Here is a 23,712-nt window from a genome sequence, read left to right as displayed (position 1 = left end):
ATGATACACACATAACAAAATAGTCATTCAAGTTCCAATATACACTTTTAGATAAATTGATACACAATTTTTAAAAGAAAGGGATAAAGAAATTAGAGAGGAGAAAAAAGACTTACGAATGAGAGAGACAGCTTGATGAGAAAGAAAAATGATGAAAATGATTTTTTCCTCATTCATGATCTCTCTTCGGTCGTGCAATTTTCTTTTTTTTTTTCGAAGTTAGAAAACTGACAAACTTCATCAGTAGAAATCCTCTAATCTTTATTTGACTTTGGATTTTCTTTAAGATATAGGCAAGAAAACATGTCAAAAAAAAAAAAAAAAAGAGTCCTACCCCATATTTTCTTATATAGTTCTTATATAGTGCCCGCCCAATATGACTTTTGTTGGCTTGGGACTGCTTTGTACCAAATGACCGACGAGGCTCAGTAAGCCCACCAAGGCTCCACTAACAAATAGAACACTATACACGTCATATACAGGAACTATATATATATATATATATAATATTATATAAAAATATTATATATATATATTATTTTACAAGGAACCATAGCCAAACAGAAACACTTTTACATTGTAAATGACAACTTACCTGTCGTTAACAAGGCTAAAGCCCAGCCTAAGAGGGAAAAGAAAGGAGCAAAACGAAAAATCGATCCTCATCAAAATAGGTAAACAAAAAGGAGATGCCTCAGTTAAGGGACGACAGCCGTTCGATGAAAAGTTTGAAGGTCTCGTCCCGATCCAGCATGCTAACCCGCACATATTTCGGCTCCGCTCCGAAGTGCCTACCGCTCCTAGTAAGTATTCCATAGCTCCTTAGAAAGCCCTCGCAGTCACTTATCCCCTCCTTTTCGCACTTCAGCCATGCAAAAGCTACAAACAGTGGAGAAGAAAGAGACGAGAAAAGAACTTTAGATCAAATATGAGCAACTTTAGCATATCTTCTTCCATCAATACTACTAAACAGAGTCCAGCCATAATTATTTACCCGAACTTCAGTTAGATTCCTGTAGTAAAATTGAGTAAAAATCTAAACCTTTATGCTAAAAAAAACAATGAAGATTGATAGCATATTTCCTGGAGAAGGATTCTGATAGCATATTATGCCATCAAAATTAATAATTTATCATTGTATTAAAACATGGCAAGACTAAGATGTGACAGAAATCCAACATACCTAATAGATTCCATCTGGATGTGCCATAAAAGCTAATGAGATATCTCAAAGGCGCCACATTCTTTGGATTATTTTACAGAGGATACCTACCTGTCTTGCAAGGGTACTTTTAACAAAAATGCATACGAAATCATGAACACCGACGGGACCAAAGGAATCAGTGTTTACATTTTTATTTTATTTTATTTTATTTTTGCCTTGTGGGTGCTCATCCCACTTCGAATCCTACCAAGCTTGTCTCCACAACCGGTAGGGAAACAGTTTACTATTCTCGATTTCACGTGGAAGGAAGCAAACTGGTTTATGAGGTATTTATGAGATCCCAAACTAATTCAGCATTCCAAATTTAATCGTTGGAAGATGGAAAAGAAAAAAAGGTACACAACGGCTAAATTTGCATACCAGGGTTGGTTCCGGTCCTCTCTCCAGTAAAGTTGCAGGTGCTAGAGGGAAACTCAGGTAGGCTGAAGATGCCTGAGGCCTTAACAGCTTCCCGCAACTTCTCCCACCGCATGGTCATGAGAGATCGGCCATAGTCAAAGAGCTTGTAAGTGTTCTCGGTGTTAGGGAGCTCATAACCATCTGAGACCACTTTAAGAATCTTTGCCGCTCGGAGCTGCGAGTCCTTGGACACTCCGATAGTATTCAGCTCTATGAACTTTACCATCTTCTTAGCAACATCTTTATCCTTCACTATAGCCCACCTGCTCACCAGAGACCATCCTAACTAGTGAACTTCAACTCATCAGAAACAATGTGAAACAAGCGAGATTTAACTAACGCGGTCCTATGGTAAATAAACCGGGAAGAGGGATAATTAAGTACCCAAGTCGGGTTCCGGCATGGCCGGTGCTTTTTGAGACGGTGAACAGCGTAATATCATGGTCTGCTGCACTGCTGATGGGAGTGTATTGAGGCCAGTAGTAGGCCAAGTCATGGACTGTCTTTCCGGCCTCAGAGTTCAGCACGGCCTCCCTGATTGAGCCATCAGGGTTGTTGGGGGAACAGACCAGCTCAATGTATTTGCCACCCTTGTACGTGTATGCATCCCCAGCCCACCGGAAAAGACCGGACCGAAGGTAGTCTGTCACTGCTGGGTAGGACTGCAATTTAGAAGCAAGACAAGCTTAGTTCACAGGTCGCATTCCCACCTACCAGTTAGTCCATATATATAAAGCAACAGAGCCTCCTAGGCTTACACTGCTTATGATCAAGAAAATAAATCATCAGGAACATTACAAAGATCAACTTGCTTAGATTATGGTGCTCGCTGCGAGCATGTCCATTAGAGTGGTGTCCATCAGACAAGTAGATGGGACGTGCAAATGTAGTAAAAACTGGACGCGCGAAATCGAACTTGGTGTCGTAAACCAAGAACACAAGTAAGTGGAAGGCATCAAGCAAGCACCAGAAACTTTCACGACGAACAAACTCCCACACCAAGTCAAAAGAAGGGGGGATATTGCCCTATCAGTCAGTCAGTTCCTTAGCCATGCAGTTTGTGGGCATATGATTCATGTCTGGCCGATCAACTCGACCAGGCTCTAGAAATTAAATTCAATTAATTTACTAGAAACAAAGTAAAGCGACACATTATGGTTGCTCTCTAGTAGATATGCATTAGTTAGATGATTCATGTGCGTGAATTGAAATACAAATCACATCACATGTATCCCATAGAACTAGGAAACATGCACGCGGTCGGTCATGTTACCCAGCAACATGCTCGGTACCCATGACATTGGTTTGCTCGACCTTCACAGACATGACTGTCACGACATCAGAAAGTCCACTAAGACATCAAATGCAAACCAAAGTTAAATTGGAAGACATAACATGAGAAACCTCAACTAACTTCAATTAAAAAAGAAGTCCTAACCAATGCTTTTCTACTCTTCAGCACTGCGCGTCACATGCACAGAGAGGGACATAAATGGAAGAGTCAGGGACATAGAGGCAGGCCCAGAAAGATACGGTCCACCATCGTTGTATCTATATCACGTGCTTCCCTAATTTCTTAACGAGGAATGATATGATGGTGACACTGCCCACTAACTAAAGAGGCTGCCATACTTTCCCCTATGTTAAAAAATAGAAAAAGCCGAAGGAGCACAAATGAGTACTTTAGTGGAACACTTGCTGCATGTAAATCCTGTTTAAAGAACACAGCTAGCGCCTACAGTTTTGTTGCTTAATATAATTTTGGTAGAGCTGAGTTTTAAGCACCAAAATATTAAAATTCCAATATATTTCGTTCATGTAATGAGCTCACCGAGTAGTAGGGGACGGCAGAAACAACGTTGATGGGCTCGGAGGTGTTGGAGGGAGATAAAGCATAGAGTGCAGCCTGGAAGAGCTGGGTCGAGCCAGTACCGACGACGATGAAGCGATCCTCGGTCACAGCGTTGCCTATGAGGCTGTGGAGGCGCCGGACCTCGTGGGCAAACTCAGGCTCCAGAAACCAGCATACGTTGGTCACATCTGAGAAGTAGCTCATGGTTTGCCATGCCGGAATCACGATGCTGCCTCGGTCGCCCATCCACATCCAAAATGACTCGAACATGGTCGGATCTCCACTGCATCAGAGTTTACATTAAAGGGCAAAGGTTTGAATTTCAGGACAAAATGCCGTGATGCATTAAAAGTTCAAAAAGAAATCAGGCAACTGAAGAACACAAAAAGATCGGCAAAAAAAAAAAAAAATGCACCAAGAAAAACAAACAAGTAATCACGTAAAAAGAAAATCCTGAACTATTTTGGGGGGTTTGCATTTTTTTTTTTTACTTTAAATTAGTACAACCGGATTACCAAACTTTTAAATTCGTTCAATTCCGATCTGCGATGTCACATAAGACATCATCTTTTTCGGTGCAATCATATTGTCACGGTAGCCAGATATAATACATGAAGGTAAACGAATTTAAAAGTTGGATATCTAAGTTCACTAAAATAAAAATCAGAAAAAAAAATTAAAAATTCACAAATAGTTTAAAATTTTTTGCGTCATTTTTTCAAAAACAAACTGAATACCCTTATCAATACCATAAAAAAGAATTATTGAGAGAATCAGTTGGTTGAGAAAAAACAGCCTCCGTTTGTACAGCTACTGCATCAATTCGAAAAATATAAAATATCATGATTTGAGTAACCACTTGTACAGGCAAAAATATAGATAAGCGAATCAACATGGTAGCTGGTCATTCCATCTTATGAAGTATCGTTTAGCGACTCTTCCATAGTTCTTTTTTTTTTTTTAATTTATTTGTAGGCCGGTGAAATAACTGCCCTCAACCGCCCGGAAGAGCTTCATTAACACCAGCATGGGAGATATCCTAAGTGGTGGGCCCCACCAATAGCCATTGCCGCGGAGGCCTGAATTCGAATCTACGGTCGTGATGGTAACAACGAACAAGAATTTCAACTTCAACCCTCTTCAACCTATCACAAGCACCCGCGAGACATCACACCCATTGGGAGCCACGATCCCGTCACCGTCTCCTCAACCTTCGCCGAGGGGATACGACCAAAACAACGGAAAAAGAAACGAAAAGGAAAGGCGAGAGGGCGGTAACAGCACTCACTGGTCGAGGTTAATGACGGAGTCCTTGGAGACGGGGCGTGTGCCGCTGGTCGCGCTGACGGCGATCTCCTGCCCCGCCGCCATATCTTCCTTATCCTGCCCCATCGCCGGCGCCGCCACGGCCACCTTCGTCTCCTCCGCCGCTCCGGCCGCGCAACTTCCCTGCCCTTCGCCGTGGCCCTTATATAGAAACACCACGAGGACGGCCACCAGGGCTAGGTTCAGCGTCAGGGATGCGACCATCGCAAGCCCCCAATTTCGGCCCGGATTCCACCTCCCCTGGCTTGCCTTCCCCTTCTTCGCCATAGCCGTATCTCTTCTCCCCCGCAGAGGCGCCGCCTTTCCGATTCTAGCTGGACTTAGAAACGACAAGATGCTCCGTAGTAAATGGAAGAGCGAATCGCTGCTGCTCTCGAGCTTCGCCCGGTTAGCAGGACCGGAGCGCGCCACCGGAACTCCCTGACACCCGTTTCCGTTGGCTATAGTCCTCCTCCTCGGTTCAGTTCCTCCCGATATTTCGAGGACGCGCTTCTCGGCTTCCCCTGCTTGCGGGTCCTTTTCTCCTGAGATATATGGCTCTTGGAGTCGGGGAAGAGAGATTTCCAGAACTCCTCTGTTTTTGCTCTTCTTTCTGCTAGGGGACGAGCATGGAGTCCCCAAGGTCTCTCCTTTCTTGAAAAACATAAGAGCCTTTCTTTCCTTTGTCTACTTCGGCTGATCTATTTCGATACGGCTCTTGTTCTTCCGCCCGAGATCGCCTAAAACTCCCCCGCAACTATCTTTCCTTCGCTCGAGTAGATTTTAACCAACCTCTTAGATGGCCCGACCTGCGATTTAATTCGGGAGAAGAAATCCGAGGGAAAGCCCCTCGAAGATCCCGCCTTTCCGCTTCGAATCTACCAGGGAACGACGAAATCGCTCGAAAGGAGGCACATTTCGAAATCCCGCCTTAAAATCCTTCTACACGGAGAGGAGAAAAAGGAGGACAGGCGAGGAGAAACAGCTGCCTAAACCACCGATTCCCGATGTTGTTTCCTCGAAGGGAGCGCTCGGATTGCGAGGGACATCCACCTCGCCCGCTCCGCTCATCGTGACTCCTTTATCCAATCTCAAACGGAGCGCTCCGCTGTCCCTCCGTCTCACCTCCCCTCAGCCTTCCACATGTGCTTCTTCTATACTCTTTCTTTTTTCAAAAAAAGAATATATATATCAGAAGAGAAACAAAGGAGAGGGCTTTCCAAAGCAAGGAATGCACGAAAGGCGCGGTTTGATGGGGGCAAAGCGGCTTTCCAGTTCTCACTTACACTCCTCCTCCTCCTCCCTTTATCATTTTTTTAGCTGTTAATGCTGTCTGTTTTAAATATTTGACAAATTTAAGATATATAAGAATATATTACAGTGGAGGTGGGAAGGGGAGTTCAAGATATATTTTTTTAACTTCACAAGGGGAGGGGGGATGTGGGGAAAAGAAGATGGATGGGAAATAATTAATAAAAAACTGAGCACCATTCATAAGGTGTCAGCAGATGATGGAGGTGGAAGTCTCTTTCTCTTTGAAGTCAAAGGCGGTCTGGGTTTTAGCTGGAGATTCCTATAAATGGAGAACAAGATGGACAGGAGCAAGCATTAGACCCGCCAAGATCTAGGATGGACCTTCGAAGTTAGTACACCGATGGTCCGGGCGGCTGGAAGGATTGGTCCCTCACGTCATGAGCGTGTCAAAAAGGTCGAGCTAGAATTTTTGTTTGGTGATTAAGTTTATGACACGACAGTGGTGTTCGCCTTTAAAATGGCTTTACTGGCTTCAGGATAATATTTGGAGGGGTTTGTATTAGTTCGTGGTTGGCGATAGACGCATCACACCAATCATGATGCTGAGATTACTCTACCCTTTTTCCTAATGATTTTGTCCACCTTATCGTCCATTTCCTTTTTTCCTAATGATTTTTTAAAATTTAAAATCACTGCCAAGATGAATATCTAGGAAATCCGGAAGCATATCACACAACCTTTCTAGTATTGGACATTCACACCAGCGCAAGCTCGAACGACTATGAGCTTGTCGCTTGATTATTTTTTTTTTCTCCTTTTCTGTTTAGGAGATCGAGATCCTTAGTTTTGCCGCACGTAACGGGACGGTAGGGATGGTGGTTACTGTTTATTAGTTTTCCACGCAAGAGAGAGCGCTTGTTTTTTGCTCCCACAAGCAGATTTACAGAACCGAGAAATTTAAGAGGGAACCGAGGATTCGCCGAGATTGCATGGATTTCTTCTCTTCCTCCGATAGATTGAAGCATTATGACCCCGCCTGGCTTCACCAGCCAAATCAATTAAAAAAGCTCATGCACCGTGTGCCTTTCCCTTTTACTAAAAGGAAAAAAGAGGATACGCTTATTAAGAAGTGCTTCATACTAATGGTTGCTTGGCTTACCGTATTGCTTCCACTGCAGCTAGTCCTGGTGGGCATATTTCACCAATGGTTACTTAGCTTGCTGTTTCCTGTAGCCTTCAGTCACAGCTCAAAATCATGGAGTGGCTGGTCGATGGATGGATCTCATGGTTATGTACGTCACACACGTCCCATCCAAAGGAGTGGCTAAGCAAAACCAAGCTGTAGCTGTATTGTGACAACCCCCTGCCACTTGGGAAGAGGCCAAGAGGTCACGGGTCGAAGCTTTGGGGAATGTTTCTCGAGAGGTTGATTCACGTAATGATAACTCCCACCTCTACTCTCCAGGAGGGTGTTTATTAAGCACAAAGTTTAAAAATAGCTCTATGATTACCATCATCCATCTTTGTCGACAACGGTCCCAACTTGTTGCAATTTAAATTATTCCTTGACTTGCGCCGCTTTGCATTGCTTGGAGTCTTATAGGCTCCAAAGAGTCCCTGTCAGGACTCCTGGCTTGCGAATTATAGAGAGGAAGTAAACAGGTACTTCATAGTCCCTCCGATTTTAATCTTCTGCCTTGACGAGGATGCAGCTGGCTTTAGTTTTTATCTGGTGGGTTTTTCGCTTGGAATATATATATATATTATAGGAAGGAAGGAAGGAACGAAAAAAAGATATATATATATATATATATATATAAGTAAAGGGCAAACAAAGTGTCCTTCATATGCGTAGAACCTCTAGTCAAGCTTTCTTAGCTTAGTGGTTGCTAATATAAGCCTAACCTTTGAAGTGGCTTAAAGATATTATTGGTGGTATGACATCTAGAAAATTACTATATTTTAATAAAATAACAACTTTTAATTAAAATTTTATAACTCGGAAATTTTGAAAATCAAAATGACTTTCTTGAAGAACGTGATTCATCCTCTTATACAAATTTTTGATGATCTCATGCTTAAGATACAATAATTCAGCTCGGTCCGATTTTACTCTAACAAGAACGATCTATTGGAAGGCTAGATACGGTCAACTTTTTTAATTATCTAAATAAAAAATTTATAAAAAAATAGAGAGAAAATGTAACAAAAAGTGGAAGTCTCTTTACGGGACCAACGTGCGCGACTTAATTTAACTGAGCCAACTAGCCTAGTTTTAAGCAACAAAGCATTTTTAATTTTGAAAGAAAAATTGATATTATATATTTTGTAAGGAAGCCATATACCTTTTTTTTAAAAAAAAATAGTGGGGCATGGACCGTTTGTCCCAAGAAATATTGTCAAGCATTTGGGAAATAATGAATTGAACTCTAGCTTCGTCGTCCACTCTCACCTCCTTATTGTTAGAGTTTTAATTAAAAAATAATAATTTTTTTATTCTCTAACCTTTAGTTATTTTAAATATTTTAAAATACCTTTTTATGAGATACATAAGAGTTTTGACTCTTCGAAGGAAAACATTGGCTTCTGAAAAGATATAATATTTTCGAAACATTATGTATCTTTGAAATCATGGCATCTTTTCGGTCTTCGGATAGAGTCTATAAATAGACTCCTCCGGAATTAATCTAAATCCAATCCAATCTCTCTTTCTTTCTCACCGGTACTCTGTCTTTCGAGAGTTTTTTTCACGAATAGAGTTCTTTCACTCTTCAACTTTCTACCTTCTATCTTTTCTTCTTTTCTGAGCAACTTAAGAAATCGGTCGGGTCAAACCTCCTTAGCAATCGTGTCCGTTAGAGAAGGATCGAGCTGAGCCGGATTGTTGCACCTTAGAGACGAGATCGCCGCAAATCTGTACGTAGAAGACGAATCATGTTCTTAGAACAGTGTATATCGCACGCTTCAATTTAGGCAAGATCTTTTTAATCTTTTGATTTTATTCTAGCTAATTATTCTTTTATAATACTTTTATAAAATCAAGATACAACCGTCTCTAGTAAAAATATTTTCAGCACTCGCTTGTAAGCAGAAGGTCTAAGGTTGGAGTTTTAAGTGGTGAACTCTGGGGATATTCGACCTTTCAGGTATTTTAGTGAGCAAAAATCCTGGAAAGATTTCAACCTAAATCCTTTCATCCAAATGGAGCACAAATGTAAAGTAATATGCCTTCAGGCGGTTGCATGGCAGAGAGCCTGAGGCCTTGCATGTGCGGGTGAAAGAACCGGATTCCCAAATTTAGTTAAGCAATGGATCCAAGAGAAATCACGGAGCACAGTGCTGTCTCTGCTGGAGATGGGAAGAGGTAGTCAGAATCCAGCGGATCCCAACGATGTGGGCCGGCACTTAGCAGCCCTCCATGGGCATGGCGTTCGCTAAGAAGGAGAGAGAATTGGTATTACAACCCATGATTTCATCCAAAAAATATCAGTCGGCGGGTATTTTTTGAGTTTCTCAATTCTGTATAAATACTCAAAATTTTTCAGGCGAATAACCAATATGAAACTAAACACACATCCACACGAATTCTTATAACCAATCATTGAAAATGATTCACCCAGCTTACTTTACAATTTGTCTATGTGAAAGAGAGCATACGGTTGAAGCAGAGATAACCTTCCAATCTGCTTTGGTCTTTTTGGCCCCTTGTGAGGCGAGCAATTGGTGATTCGAACGGGTGGTATGCGCACCCTCCAGAGTAAACAAGGGGAGCAAGAACCTTTCGGAAACTTATGATACGGACGGGCTTAGGGAATGGAAGAAAAAGACCCTTTTGGACCCATATGAAAATGGTAGCGAGAATCCAACTTCAAGGACCACAACTCCACGAAAGGGACAGGACATGCTCGCAAGGCCGTGACCCAGAAAAGTGCAGATCCTTCGCAATCTCGCCCTGCTCATGGAGCAGCTCAAATCATTGCATATGTTACCATCATGTCTCTTCTACCAATGCAGGGTTTCCTAAAGAGCACCGACAGGGTACTTAGATTTGAATATCGAATCAGATTATTAATGAGTTTTTTTTTATACATATTCTTTCAAATATTAAAATTTATATAAATATTTTCATAAATTTAATATATATATAATATTTGTTTTACGTGTATATTATTTATTTTTTTCTTACATATGTATCCACACCATCTAATACCGTCAAAAAAATTAGTGATTTAAAATTAAAAATAACTAAAATATTTTTAATAGTAGATATACAAAAAAAATATTTTTAAGAGTATATATATAAATAATACTTTGCGAGGGTAATCATGCAATTTTACATATTTAGAAGGGCTTACATACAAAAAAATTCTAATTTTATTTTTTATTTTAATCTATTTTAACTTTTAACACTCGGATTTGTTTAGTGCCTGCTCCTCAATGTTTTTTATAAAAATATTGCTTAAAAAAAAAGTTGATTCCACAATTAGACAACAAAAGAGTTATGGAAGTTCTTCCACTAATGATAGAATTATTTTATTCTTCTTCATCTTTAAAAACTACTACATCTTATTTCATCAAAACATAGCTTATAATATTTATTATTATAGATGCATGTATGGAAGCACGCATTAGAATATAGAAAATGATTAGAATCTCTCAAATGCACACAATATTTTGTAATGATCAAGCTTCTTTGCTATTGTCATACTCATGGATAGAAGAACAATATTAATCATCTCTAAGCAAAATCATTGAAGGATTTCAAACCTTTCAGACTTATTAACAACCTCCGTGGCTATTTGGTAGAAGGTCATCCTTACGTTGTGTATCTTAAGCTACTTTTTTTTAGAGCTTCAATTTTCTAGAAGAAGAAAAAAATCTGGTATATAAGGCCTATCTTGCCACGATAATTTTAAATCAGCCACCAAACTACATATGAAAAATTTTCCAACTCCAAAGATAAACATTGCAAATCTTATACACTAAAAGATAAATATTGCAAATCCAAAAACTGAAAGAGAGGGTCTGCAGATTCTCAGATTGTACATGTGTTCCGGAAGGCGAACAGGGCTGCAGACTGGGCTGTCTCCTTTGTAGCTCGGTATTCTGGGGAGTTTCTTTGGATGTCTGCAGTAGATATTCCCACTTCCTTGTACTCTTTACTTTCTTATGACTTGGCTAGATGTACTCATGTTAGAGTAATTTAAAATGTCGTTTTTACCACCAAAAAAAGAGGGTCGAGAGTGATCGAAAAATTTCTCAAAAGAGATAGAGATATTAGTTTCTAGTGAGACTTGCTAACTTGTTATCCGCTTTAAAAATAAAAAGATACTTTTATAATTTTAATTAATTTTTAATTTAAATAAATATGATTTTAGCTAATTACGTTAGCTGAATCGCTATGTCCAAGATATTCATATAAAAATAATATTTTGTGAGGGCATGTACGTAAATATCAATTTGGAGGGTATTCATACAAATTCTAATATGTAAAAGGGCATTTATGGAAGAATCTAAAGATTTTTTACATGTATATCCTTCTAAATATATAAAATTACATAAATACCCTCCAAAATTGCTATTTGCATATATACCTTTAAACATTTCTTTTTGCATGTTTACCTATTATTTTTTTTTATTTTAATTTTAAACTGTTAACTTTTTTACGGCATTACATGGCATGGATAAATATAAAAAAAAAAAAGAAAAAGAATGGTATATATATAAAACAAATATTCGATGAGGATATATATACAAATATTAATTTTAAAAAGGTATTCACGTAAAATTTAATTTTTAAGAGGGTATGTATGTAAAATATTTTATTATTAGTCGACTTTGAATTCGGCTCCTTCACCGTAATGGATCTCATTTATAGCCTTGGAGATAAGTCCACCTAGTTCTGATGATGATATGCCGGTCCTCACTCCTCAGTTGCGGCATCGCCTCCTCTTCACGAGCACGATTGGTTCGTGGAATCGCATAAATTCATGAGCAAACTCCTCTTCTGAGAGTACATATTCTTTCTTCAAAAACCTATTCCTCTCCTGCTCCAAATTACCATTCTGCAGATTTAACCTACACGAGCCTTCAGATAAAAATCCAAGTTCCAGTTGATGGATATTTGATCCGACCCGACCCAATTGCCGCCCCTATATTTTCCCTCCGTGCGTAAATATCACATGGACAGAGCAAATCATCCTGTAAAGGATACTTTACAGGAACCAGAGAAATAAATAAACTAGAGAAAGAAACCAGGAGGATGAAGGAGACTTTTGGTCCTCGGCGTAGCAACTTCACGTCCAGGAAATCACCTTTTATCACGTTTCGGGCTCTCTCTGAAATTGCGGAATTGCTTGATAGGCGACACTCCCTAATCCAGTCCCTTCTTGCACCTCGGCCTCCACCCCTTAGCCATTCCCAGCTATGCAGAGATATCACAAGAATGCATTATTTCAGCACTTAAATGAGAGCTACCGTTACAAGTTATATGCATGTTAACCTGCAGTTCGGCTGGGCAAAGGATGAAAGTTCCTTGCGTAATATGTGATGCCAAATTATTTGCCGAGACTTTTTCTTATTATCCCCATGAAAGAATTGTATTTCTGAAGCATGCTAGTTGTCGCAACTTCACCCAAGCAGTCCCAAAAAATTCACTCAAACCCTAGTTCAGTAGGGCTGCCAAGATATTTCAGCCTTGTTCTAGTAATTACCTAGATATTTTGGGTGTTCTATGAATATTTTATATCTAGAATGTCCCTACTTATCAAATGGACAGGTGGTATATTCCTGTACCATGGTTCCAGCTTTGGCCTATATAAAGAGAGAGAGAGAGAGTCCTCATTTATAAGTGAACTCCCAAAAAATTTTTAGTTCCCAGAAATTTTTTTTTCACTGAAATATTTTTTAAATAAACTAATATATGAAAAAATAGTTTTTATATATTTAGTTAACCATAAAAAAATTGACATATTTTGTATTAAAAAAATGACATTTCAGAATGGCTTATATTTGGTTAAGCATCTACTTTTCTAAAAAAAAATCATGTAAAATATCTGTTATGCCCTTAATAATGGAATCGACCTTATTCCATTCTATCTGAAAGCGTAAGAGCATTTTGGAAAAAAAATATCTCAATTCTCATCATGTGTGAATTGAACTTTTCTGATCCAACATAAATTTTCTTTTTACGAAATATGAAAATCTTATTCAAATAGAAAAGCTATCTTCTAATCTCTTTCTCAAAAATTTTAACTAAATATGAGATATTTTTTTATTTTTTTGTTGACCATAATTTTTCTCCTCCTCTTCCTTCCCCAAATCAAATGAGGCTTAAAAGTATAAAGAGCTTCCTTAGAGAGGAAACTTCCGTACGTCTCTTGTACTCTTCCAATTCATAATAGAAGCTCTTCTTCTAATCTTTGTCCGCTCTCTTCTCCACCATGTTGCAGCTGTTTTGAAGGCTCCGACAGAAATGTGGTGAAGGCTTACTCGGTTATATGGAGATTGTCTGAGTGCTGCATGAGATTTGGATAAGGCAAATTCTATAAATCCATGACATAGCAGACTAAAGAAAACTAGATAGATAGATAGAGAGAGAGAGCGAGCGCGCGAGAGAGAGAGAGAGAGAGAGAGGAAAAAGCAAAAAGAAAGGAAAACCAATATTGGTGCCGAGTAGTAAGCTCATAGCTCCGCTTTTCATTTTTAACCAACAAAACATTTAATTCTGCACTCAAGTTTGCATTTTTCTTTTTCTTTTTATTTTCTTTTTCTATGTGTACAAATCAAGCCTGTTCCCAGCGAGAACTTCATCGCACAAACCTCCTAGGTAGTGAAGGACAAGTAGGCATGCTGAAGCCTCAATAAACACTAAAATGTAACTTAGGAGAATGGTTGCGCACGGTAAAGTATTTATTAGATACTAATTTGTAACGTCAAAGAAAGAGAAAAAGATGTACGAAGTTTTGTACAAGTTACAGACCTACAGGAATAAGAATCGTAGAAATCAACCATACGAGCCAAAGCCTGCGAGGTACCATTGGACAAGCAGAACAGTCCATAACTGTTTTCCCACAATGAATGACTTTGGCAAAGTACAGAATTTTAGCCACTCGCCTGAGGAAACACAAGTATTGTCGAAAAGTCCATCAAAGCATCAGTGCCAGTCTCTTATAACCTGCCTGATAAACTACTGACGAATGCTAAAGAAATCAGCCCCCTTCTGTGTATCCAAATGTTTAATTTAGAATCCCACAAACCACTATAGTGGAGCTGCATCGCAAGTTACGCCTAAGAGATTAAAATCTCCTTAAATATGCAACATTCAATGATTTGTTGCTCTATTGAAAGGCACAATTATACGAGAGTTCCTTGCTAATAACAATTTATGTAGAGCTGTTCACACGGTAAAACTTGCAATGACACATAATATGGCCCTTATCAGCCGCAGCAGCAACAATCTGAATCACCGTGCCATGCGATTCCAGAAGCACAAGCTTGAAATTATGAAATACATATTCCCACTACACAATAATTGCGCAATAACAAGAGATCCTCAATAACAATTAAGAAGCCAAGCAATTATTCAGCCAAATTACCAAGAACCGATAAAAACACCAGACTAGTGCGTACTTCAACCGCAAACAGAGAATCTGCTGAGTCCAAGCTTTCCGCACCACTCAATCTGAATAATACGATAAAAAAAAAATGGGTTCATGGAAGTGCAATATACACAGTTATTATGATGCCTACATCATGATCAGCGTCCAAACCAACCCTTCTGTGGCTGGATCTCCCCATCGTTCATCAGCGTATCCAGCACCACATTTAGATCAACCGACTTTCCGTTCTCTGTCAACTTCCTCACAGTCGCCCTAACTTGATCTCTTGAGAACCCCATAGTCGCAACTTTCTCCACCACATCATCAATTGGCACTCTATTCCCTGAAGAACCACCAGAACTAGACCCAGTTGGCAGTGCCTGTGGTAATATCTGGGCTGTTGGGAGTCGTGTGTAGTTGCTGCTTCCACCAGAAGAGGCTGCAGATGAAGCAAAGGGCGAGGATTTCATTCCAGAACTGCTATGATGGGAAGGGGATCCACTGTAAGGATATGAATCAGAGAAAGTAGGCCCCACTGGTGGGCCATATCCAGTAGAAAAGGGTGGCTGCCCTGAGCCCTGTCTGCTTGTAGGTGGTTCATACAAATTTGGGTTGGGCCCATAGTACTGGTTACGAGGAGGTCCACTTGGAGGCTGAGTAAAAGAGACGGCTTGGCCAATGCTGGAGGGATAGGTCTGAGGTGTTGGCATGTATGGCACGGATTCTTCTGGGTGTTGAGGCAATGGTGATTGAAGTTGAGGGGAGGGGTTCACAGGTTGTGGGGGCTGCGGTGGCTGAGAATATTGTGGAAGCTGAGTTGAAGGTTGGTAGTGTGGGGATAGTGGTGGTGGATGTGGCTGCTGAACTGGGACTTGGTATTGTTGATGTGTGGCCTCAGACTGCTTTGCTTGCGAGGGAAAGTAGGGCTCACGCAGCAAAGATGGGATAGAAGGCATTTGGGGCTGAGGTAATTGAGCAGGTGGATTTTGTTGTGGCGGTGGTGGTGGAGGAGCATTTGGAGCAGGCAAAGCAGGAAGCATGGTCGGTTGTGAAGGAGGAACTGCATGTTGATGTGATTGTTCGACAGATTGCTGTGGTTGGCTGTCTCCTTTAGAGGCTTGCAGATTTGCAAGTTGCAGCTGAGCCTCCACAATTTCTTGTTTGTCGCGTAGAACTTGGACACCTGTTTGTACCTGCATGAAATGGAATAGCACTTGCCTCAGATAATATGAGAATGAAAGCTTTCAGACCCCCATCTTATTCAGTTGGGACAGGATCTCTTTGTGAGATGAAGATTCTCAGATAGCTAGCCTTTCGTAACAAACAATTTTAACTACTGTAAAATTTCAACTAAAAATAGAGGCAAAGAGATTGACATTAAAATACTAAATTAACCAGAAAATGTTTCAGGCGCAGTCTTTTAAGCAACATGTCTTACCATAGTCAGTGTACATGTATCTCAAAAAAAAATAAATATAATTTAACAATTTTCTGGCCATGTGTTCTCATGCATTGCTATATGATGTGTTTCTCTGCACCTGTATAAAGTTCTTGTACTTTGTAGTTAGGTGATTTTTGTTCCCATGTGGATGGGATTTTTTTTTTTGTGTATGTGTGTGTGGTCTTCCCCTGGGGTGGTGTAGGTTGGAACAGAAAGAAAATCATAGAAACTATTTGACAGAATAAATCTGCCTCACCTCAAAAATTGCCACAAAAGCTATATGTAGTATGAACTGAACTGGTGAACTGGGTCATAATTAACCAGGATGTATATATACACCACACAACCTAACATGCTCAACTGTAACCTTCAGAATAAGTTGTGCATTAATGAAACCCAAATTAAGGAAGTTTAAAAAGGCAATTTCAAAGTACATCTAATATGTCAGATGTCTTCAGTGACAGATAAATGGGTCCCAGCTACCTTGGAAGAGGAAGAGTGTTGACACAAAATCTGAGTTTTTTTTTTAACACGTAAAATCTTCATGTATGACTGTCAAATAGATTTAGCTAACCTTGACTTCTATTCTATTCACAGATTACACAGTTGGCATTTAAAAGTTAAGGGATCTCAACAATGAATGTGCAGAATTCCCTATGATAGTTGAATAGCTTAAAAACAGGAGTTAAAAAAAAAAAAAAAACAAGCAGGAGGATTAGCTTGGAAGGTTTGTTAAAATCTTTGCATAATCATAAAACCATGGTCAATCAGTCAATGATATTTAAGATGGGATATTGCTTTGTAATCTACTAGGAGTGTTCGCAGCCGCAACTTCTCAGATACGAGGACAAATTAAAAGCTTGCAACCCTTAAATCTCGAATTATCAAAATCCAACCCTTCCTAAAATACATATACAAGCTTCAATCGAGAATCACTAGAACTCAGGTGCTATCTACCCAGCATTTCTAAATCATCGAAAATGAATTCATGAACTTTTCCTCTACTAATCAAATATAAACAACCATATTTTTCAGGAAATGTACCTTATCATGGAGTCTCCATCAATTCTAGTTTTCATCTTTATCAATGGATCATTTCGCAATGTTATCATCAAATTTTATATAGATTCTTGGGACAATGCTTCAGATGATTAGTTGGTGGAATCAAAAAAGATGCATATGGAGGTTTTAGATTTAAAAAATCATGATTTTTTTTATATGTTATGAATTCAAAAGTTTGGATTTTAGAAGTTAAAATTTTTTTATAGGTGTTAAAGCTCAAAAATGGAAAAGAGTGAATATAAGGAGAAGAAAATGTGAATTTGAAAAATTCTACTCAAAGCGATGTGATTTTAGGATTTGTGAAGATTTCATTGTACAATCAAACAACCACATTACAAAGTCATAACTAGTAATTCCAGAAAAACATGAAACAGCATGATTTTTCTGTACATTCAAACGCACCCACAATCATATGTTGCATCAACCTTGAACTTGAGTCCTAAAAAGGGATAAGGGAATATTAGACCTTCCATGAGTGCATGTAATAGATCCCCTGGTTAGAACAACTCTATTTGAAGAATGTGCATTCAAGTAACAAGAAAATTAATATTAAAATCTCCAATCCTAAAAATTAAACTTACCCATCTGCACTATCACAATACTGCTGTGTTTGGTTCAGGAATAAGAAAAATGGGAACAGTAAAAGTTATGATTAAGGGAATAGTTATGCCACAAGTCATGCTAATTTTTTTGGGTCCACTTTGAATAACAGAAGGCATCTTTTAGGGATAAGGTTTGAAGCATGACTTCTTTATCCATAAAAGGTAGAAAGTAGGAATAAAAGGTTATTCTAAGGAATAACTTATGACAGATCCTCTTGGCATAGTTATGCTTGTCATAAGCATGTTTGACTGGCATAATCATTCCATGGTTATGCCTCCTTTGCAAATGTTGTTTGGCAGGCATAAGGCTTATCCCAAGTCTTATGCCTTATGCTAGAACCAAATGCTGCCTACATGTATCTTGCTATCAAATTCTCCAACAGACTGACCACTCCACTTCAGCACCCGACACATAAGAATTTGACTTGCATCAGGCCACATATCCCTAAAGTACCAGATTGTGTGTTACTGAAAAGATAAAACAGCAATGTATCCCTGACATTGCTATTAAACTATCAGCCGTGACATTTAATTCAGTGTTTAATAAATTAAGAGAATACAGACCTACTGAGATCTTAGCAAATGAAGTGAGTTACCTATGGGGTAGGGGGAGAAAAAAAACCTTTTGGGACAGCAATAAGTTTAACAATCAACAGGTTGTATATTCTTTTGCTGAGGAATGAGTTCTGCTACCATAAAATCCTCTTTCTTGGTTTATTTCGCGTATATGCATGTTAATAACCTAATACTAGCCCAATATACCCTTTATGTCTGCCTAATCTAAGGTTAAGAGAGAGCTAGCAGTAAACGAATATCAGAAATACCATCCATATTTCATAACTAGAAGCCTTAAATGCAACAGATAATCCTTGCATATTTTTTTTAATTAGATACATTGCACCATTTTAGGTCATTGCCTAGCACCTGTCTCACTATAAATTAGTGAAAAAATGATCTAAATTAATGTTTTGTCTATCCAAATTCTACCAATATATCAAACCTCCCTCAAAACTTTATAATGAGGAACCAAACTAGACAATTTAATATCCTTATAAACTTCAGCAGCTCCCAACATTTAAGAAACATAAAGTGTCGAACAAACTTATGACCAGCTTCAACAAAACTCTAACTTAAAAAAAATCACGTAAGAGTAATGATTAACAAACCAACCAAAAAAAAGAAAATCAGAAATAGCATGGTCCAGGCCACCAATTCCATCCATATTGAGAATCACCATCATGACACTACCAGCATCAAATGTCTTGGATGACTAATTGCATGGAAGCATCCATCTTTACATTGCCTCTACCATTCAAGGAAACATCTAAAAAAATACTACAGATGCATTCCATGAATTTCATGAAAAGTTCATTATTAATTTTAATATTGGGCCATATATTTCGACCAGTCATACTTCACACTCTCACCTTAAGTAAGCTAAAGAAAATATAAGTGAGACATCAGTTGCCAGCATATTTCTCTTCTTAGGATATGTATCCCAAAACACTCTTTGATGTTTCTTCTATGTCCTGGTATATTTCCCTACCAAGTAGCAAAAACCCAAGTTCTGCCTAGATTCAAAAAGAAATAAAAATGGAAGTTGGAAGTGATTAAATGAATGAGCAAGTGAATCTTTAGCAGGGATATAGATAAATGACTCCAATATCAACAATGCAATGAAAAACTTTGAAAGCCTAGTATCTGAAAGCTACCCAAGGGATTGCCTGGACAGAAAATGTATCTTCAATAAAATATAGAAAGCACAAGCAACTTGGTTTCCCAACCAACAACTCATGCTTTCTAAGAAGCATTCGGTGATACATAACAAAATCAGCAACTAAACTGAATTTGCATCCATTTTTGTTGGAGTGAGTAGCTGGTCCAGTAAATCCATCGCCAGTGTTCGTTTTTATAGTGGTGTCCCTAAAACATGCACAAAGACATACATATGTACTCTGTCTAGTTATTATAGCATTACAATTTACTCTTGCCAGCAAATTACATTCCTCACCCAGGTATACCAGAGAATTTCATAGTTGAAACATTGGAGCAACATCCACAAAGCACCGTCAAAATTATCAATGGTGTCTGCTACAAGAATACGCATCAGGTACAAGCAAGGCACTAATTTACTTTCATAAGACAGTCAAAAGTATGTAGAAAACTACCACAGAGAACAATAGTCAGATACCAGAAGTTGATCATGAGAGTCCAGGGATTTGTCTATGAGCTGGGAGGTAGGAGTAGAGAGAGCTCATTTTTTCATGGTTGATTAGTTTCTAGTTACAAGGATATCCCAGGAAAACACAGGACATAAATGTCAATGAGCTGTTGAAATGTTTTTATCTGGTCAAGCAATGCGAAATTAAAAGCCAATCCACAGAAGTAGTGGACTAAACATAAATTCAACCTGGCCTTCACAACATTTTCATAAAATAAAATGAATCAATTAGAACTGATAATTTAACAAATTAATACGATATGGATCAAGTATGATGTTCAAGAAGGCACACCTCTGTAAGAATATTCTCCAATTGCCTCAGTTTTCCATCTGTGGTGCCACTGCTGTTCCCAATCGTCACCTTCAACTCATCAACGGAACTTTCAAGGTGGTGAGTCCTACTCTCCAGCTGCATCAGCCTTGAACTTACACCTTCCAAAGTACGCAGAAGATTATCAGCATATTTCTTCACTGTACGATCAATCTCAGCCACTGTAGCTGCATCGTATGCACTCTTCTCCTTCTCATGGCTAACTTTTGTCAATTCATGTGGCTCCAAAATACCTGCATTCTGCATTAATTACGAAAGATAAAAGTATAAGTTGCAAAATAACAGCAAGAGAACAATTTGTAAGCTATCAATTGCTTCACAGAAAGCTCAAAATAATTGCAATCCTATATCAATCACCCACAAAATAAACTTGTTCATGTAAAATATCACCTGAGATTAAATGAATAATTCATGATAGTTGTTAATAATAAAATGTCTTTCCACATAAATATTGTGACTATATATCACCAGCAGAACTGTGTTACTTTCAACCATAAAACCTTTTGATCTAATTGTTCTGACTTGATCTTTGAAGAAGACAGGATTGACATATCAGTTTCAAAGTCTTAAGAGGAAGCAATGTAGATACCAGACATAGACCAGTTGTCCACACTACGTATTCATGGATGTCTGCAAGCACGAATAGGACCTCTAAATGGATGCAACTATTATAATTTACTTTCATGCATGTTTTAGGCTCTTTGAAGTATAATGGAAAAGGTTAAGGATCAATTTTGTGGATTAACAGCTAATAGTTGTCTATTTTAATTTTCACATGCTATTTTATAGGTGGCCAAGTTTCTCTTTTCTAGTTCACCAAACACGGCCCCCAACAGAAAAATGCCCCACCAACACAATTAGCTTTCTGGGGCACCGAACTGTCTAATACCTCATACCAGTATCCAATGTCAATACCCGTGCGATGGTTTAAGCAAGAACTTTGTGCTTTAAATTGTGTTCATGGTCTTAGGATGTGATTTTTTTTCTCAATTTTTCTATTCTATGCTTTATTGTTAACATTTGCAACAACATAACGTGGGCATAATTGAAACATGGGGTGTCCTGAGATAAGCGGCTCGACCTGCCAGGGGCCCGGGTGGTGTGGTATGGGGTGGGTATAGGGTAGAGGCTGGGGAGTAGCCCCTCCCATCTCATCAAAGAAGAAGATATCATGAATCATGCAATCCCTCAAAAATCGATCCCATCCAAAACAAGCAAATATTAACGATATATACCTAATCAAATTCACAACAAGTGTAACACGCTCCCGAGCAATAAGTTCACTGTAAACAATCAGATCAAGCAACGAAAGAACAAAAAGAATATATAGGTGCGAATTCAAGTAAAAATAAACAAAAAGATTCATACTTTGAGATTGGAGGAGGCCATCTTGGAGTCCACGGCGCCCCACGAGGGCCTGGGGAGGGGGCGGTGGAGGCGGTGGGCGGCGAGGATCCGAGAGTCCGCATGGGGTGGAAGTCGTAGCTGGGAAGGGTTTCTTCCTTCTTTCCGTTGATCTGGTGCTCCTCCTCGGGATTCATCAGATCGAGGAGCTCGCCGCTGCCGCCCTGCTGCGATCCCGACAACCCCAGGATCTGCTTGTCCATGAACCGCGATGTGTTCATCGGATCCGACAACGAAGGAGAAAAATTCCAACCAAAAACCAAAGGAAAACGATCACCCGCGGAGAATTATACCGTCTAGGGTTTTGGGATCTTCCCTAGAAGAAGAAACGGGAGAGAGGGAGAGAGGGAGAGAGCGAGAGAGAGTTCGATGAACAATAATAACCCAAGATGACAAGGAGTTTTTATATATCGTATCGGGTTTGACCATATTCATATTCAAACTGAAAAAAGCTAGACTGGAACCCAAACTCGATCGAGTCATCTAACATTGGGCTCGGAAAAACACTGGATATCTGATCCGATTTTATATAATTTAGATATTTAATAAATTATTTTCTACACTATTAAACTAATCTTTAAATTATTTAAAACATTCAATATGCTACTCTATGAATTGTGAAACATGAAAAATAATAATTAGAAATATAATAAATTGAATCTGTTAAAGGGGTATCCGTTTTGCTACTATTTTTGTCATCTAAGGATCAACATAACCAAGAGATATTAAAAAGAAAAAATTCTTCCATAATCAAGCCCAATGTAAACTATTAAATCACAACTTATCTATTGAGAGCAAACTAATTCTTTATCAGCTAGAAACCATAACTATATATGACACAAATGGTAATTTGGTAAAAGAAGAGACCCTACTCGATCTTTTTATTGTAATTGGAAAGAAACAATTTTATATACAATGCTATCTAATTATGTGCAAATGTATGATGTACATACATATTCGGTATTTGAGCGTGGATATGTCTAAATCCACATCCAATCTAATAAAAACCTTGATCTCATTTGGGGACCCAAATTCAACCCAATAGCTTCTTTTATTTTTTAAAGTCACACACAAGTGTTATATTTTCGGATTCGATTAGCTGGTTATCTCTCTCCATTTTTATACCCTATCTCCCGATACCCTCCAAATTCCCATAAGAAAGTAAGGCCATGTTACCGGACACTAGGCCCAATCTTAGCCCAGCTCAGTTTGCTAAAACTGGCTCTGGCTATGGCTAAAATCGGGGTCCCCTAAGTTAGAAATCTAAAAAGTATTAGGACTATTGAGCTTGCAAGCGAATCAAACCAACTAGAATGTGATTGCAACATCCATCTTCATCACATTTGCCCAGGTCCTTTGCTTGCTCTCCACCGTCTCTAATTCAAATGTTTGTTGCGGATGAACATGCGCTCATGAAGCCATGCTGTGTGATCGCAAATATGCTCCTCTAGAGGAGTGATCCTTTGGAGAGATATAGGATACACAATGAAATGTTTAATTATGACCCATCGAGTTCACCCTACGAGATAGCGTTTTTGTTTATGTAGATTCATGGACCTCCAATTAAGAGAGACCTTATTCACAAGTGTTGAAAGGAGAGAAACATTATAAATATAATTTTGAAATTTATCAGTTTACTAACTCAATATTACATGGCTTCACCTGGAGCATACCTAGGTTACATCAATGAATAAAACAAGTAGAATTTTGTACACCATTTTGTATTTGGTGATGGCAAGAATAACTTGGATCCAGTCTAGGGATAAAGAGGTCTATGAACATCTTGGTTTGAACTCGCCCAAATAAAATGAATTCTGATTCATCAAATTTAATGAATTAGAGGCTAATTCAAAATTGAGCTTTCCCGGTTCGACAATATGGTTGCCAACTTAGTTTTGATGGTTTGAGGACTAACTCTAGTCTGAACTTGATTAGGGTTAGAAGACTAACTTAGGCGTGGCTTTAACTAAGGTCAGAGGATTAACTCTAGCTAAAATTTGATTAGAGTTAAAGGAC

General features: G+C 38.8%; 1 protein-coding gene across 1 annotated transcript; it reads right to left on the bottom strand.

Annotated features, from left to right (window-relative positions):
• Positions 1–498: 498 nt before the first annotated feature.
• Positions 499–22,072, bottom strand: LOC103703781. Its single transcript, XM_008786758.2, is given in 8 exon segments — positions 499–879; positions 1,586–1,887; positions 2,009–2,286; positions 3,456–3,759; positions 14,807–15,828; positions 20,254–20,532; positions 21,661–21,707; positions 21,710–22,072. Coding segments are annotated over 8 exon segments (2,625 nt in total). The 5' UTR covers positions 21,918–22,072; the 3' UTR covers positions 499–694.
• Between the last annotated feature and the right edge of the window lie 1,640 nt (positions 22,073–23,712).

This window comes from Phoenix dactylifera, chromosome 6 (genome assembly GCF_009389715.1).
Source record: "Phoenix dactylifera cultivar Barhee BC4 chromosome 6, palm_55x_up_171113_PBpolish2nd_filt_p, whole genome shotgun sequence".
NCBI lineage: Eukaryota > Viridiplantae > Streptophyta > Magnoliopsida > Arecales > Arecaceae > Phoenix > Phoenix dactylifera.
Note: the sequence above shows the minus strand (reverse complement) of the source record. Positions and strands in the feature narration are given on the sequence as shown.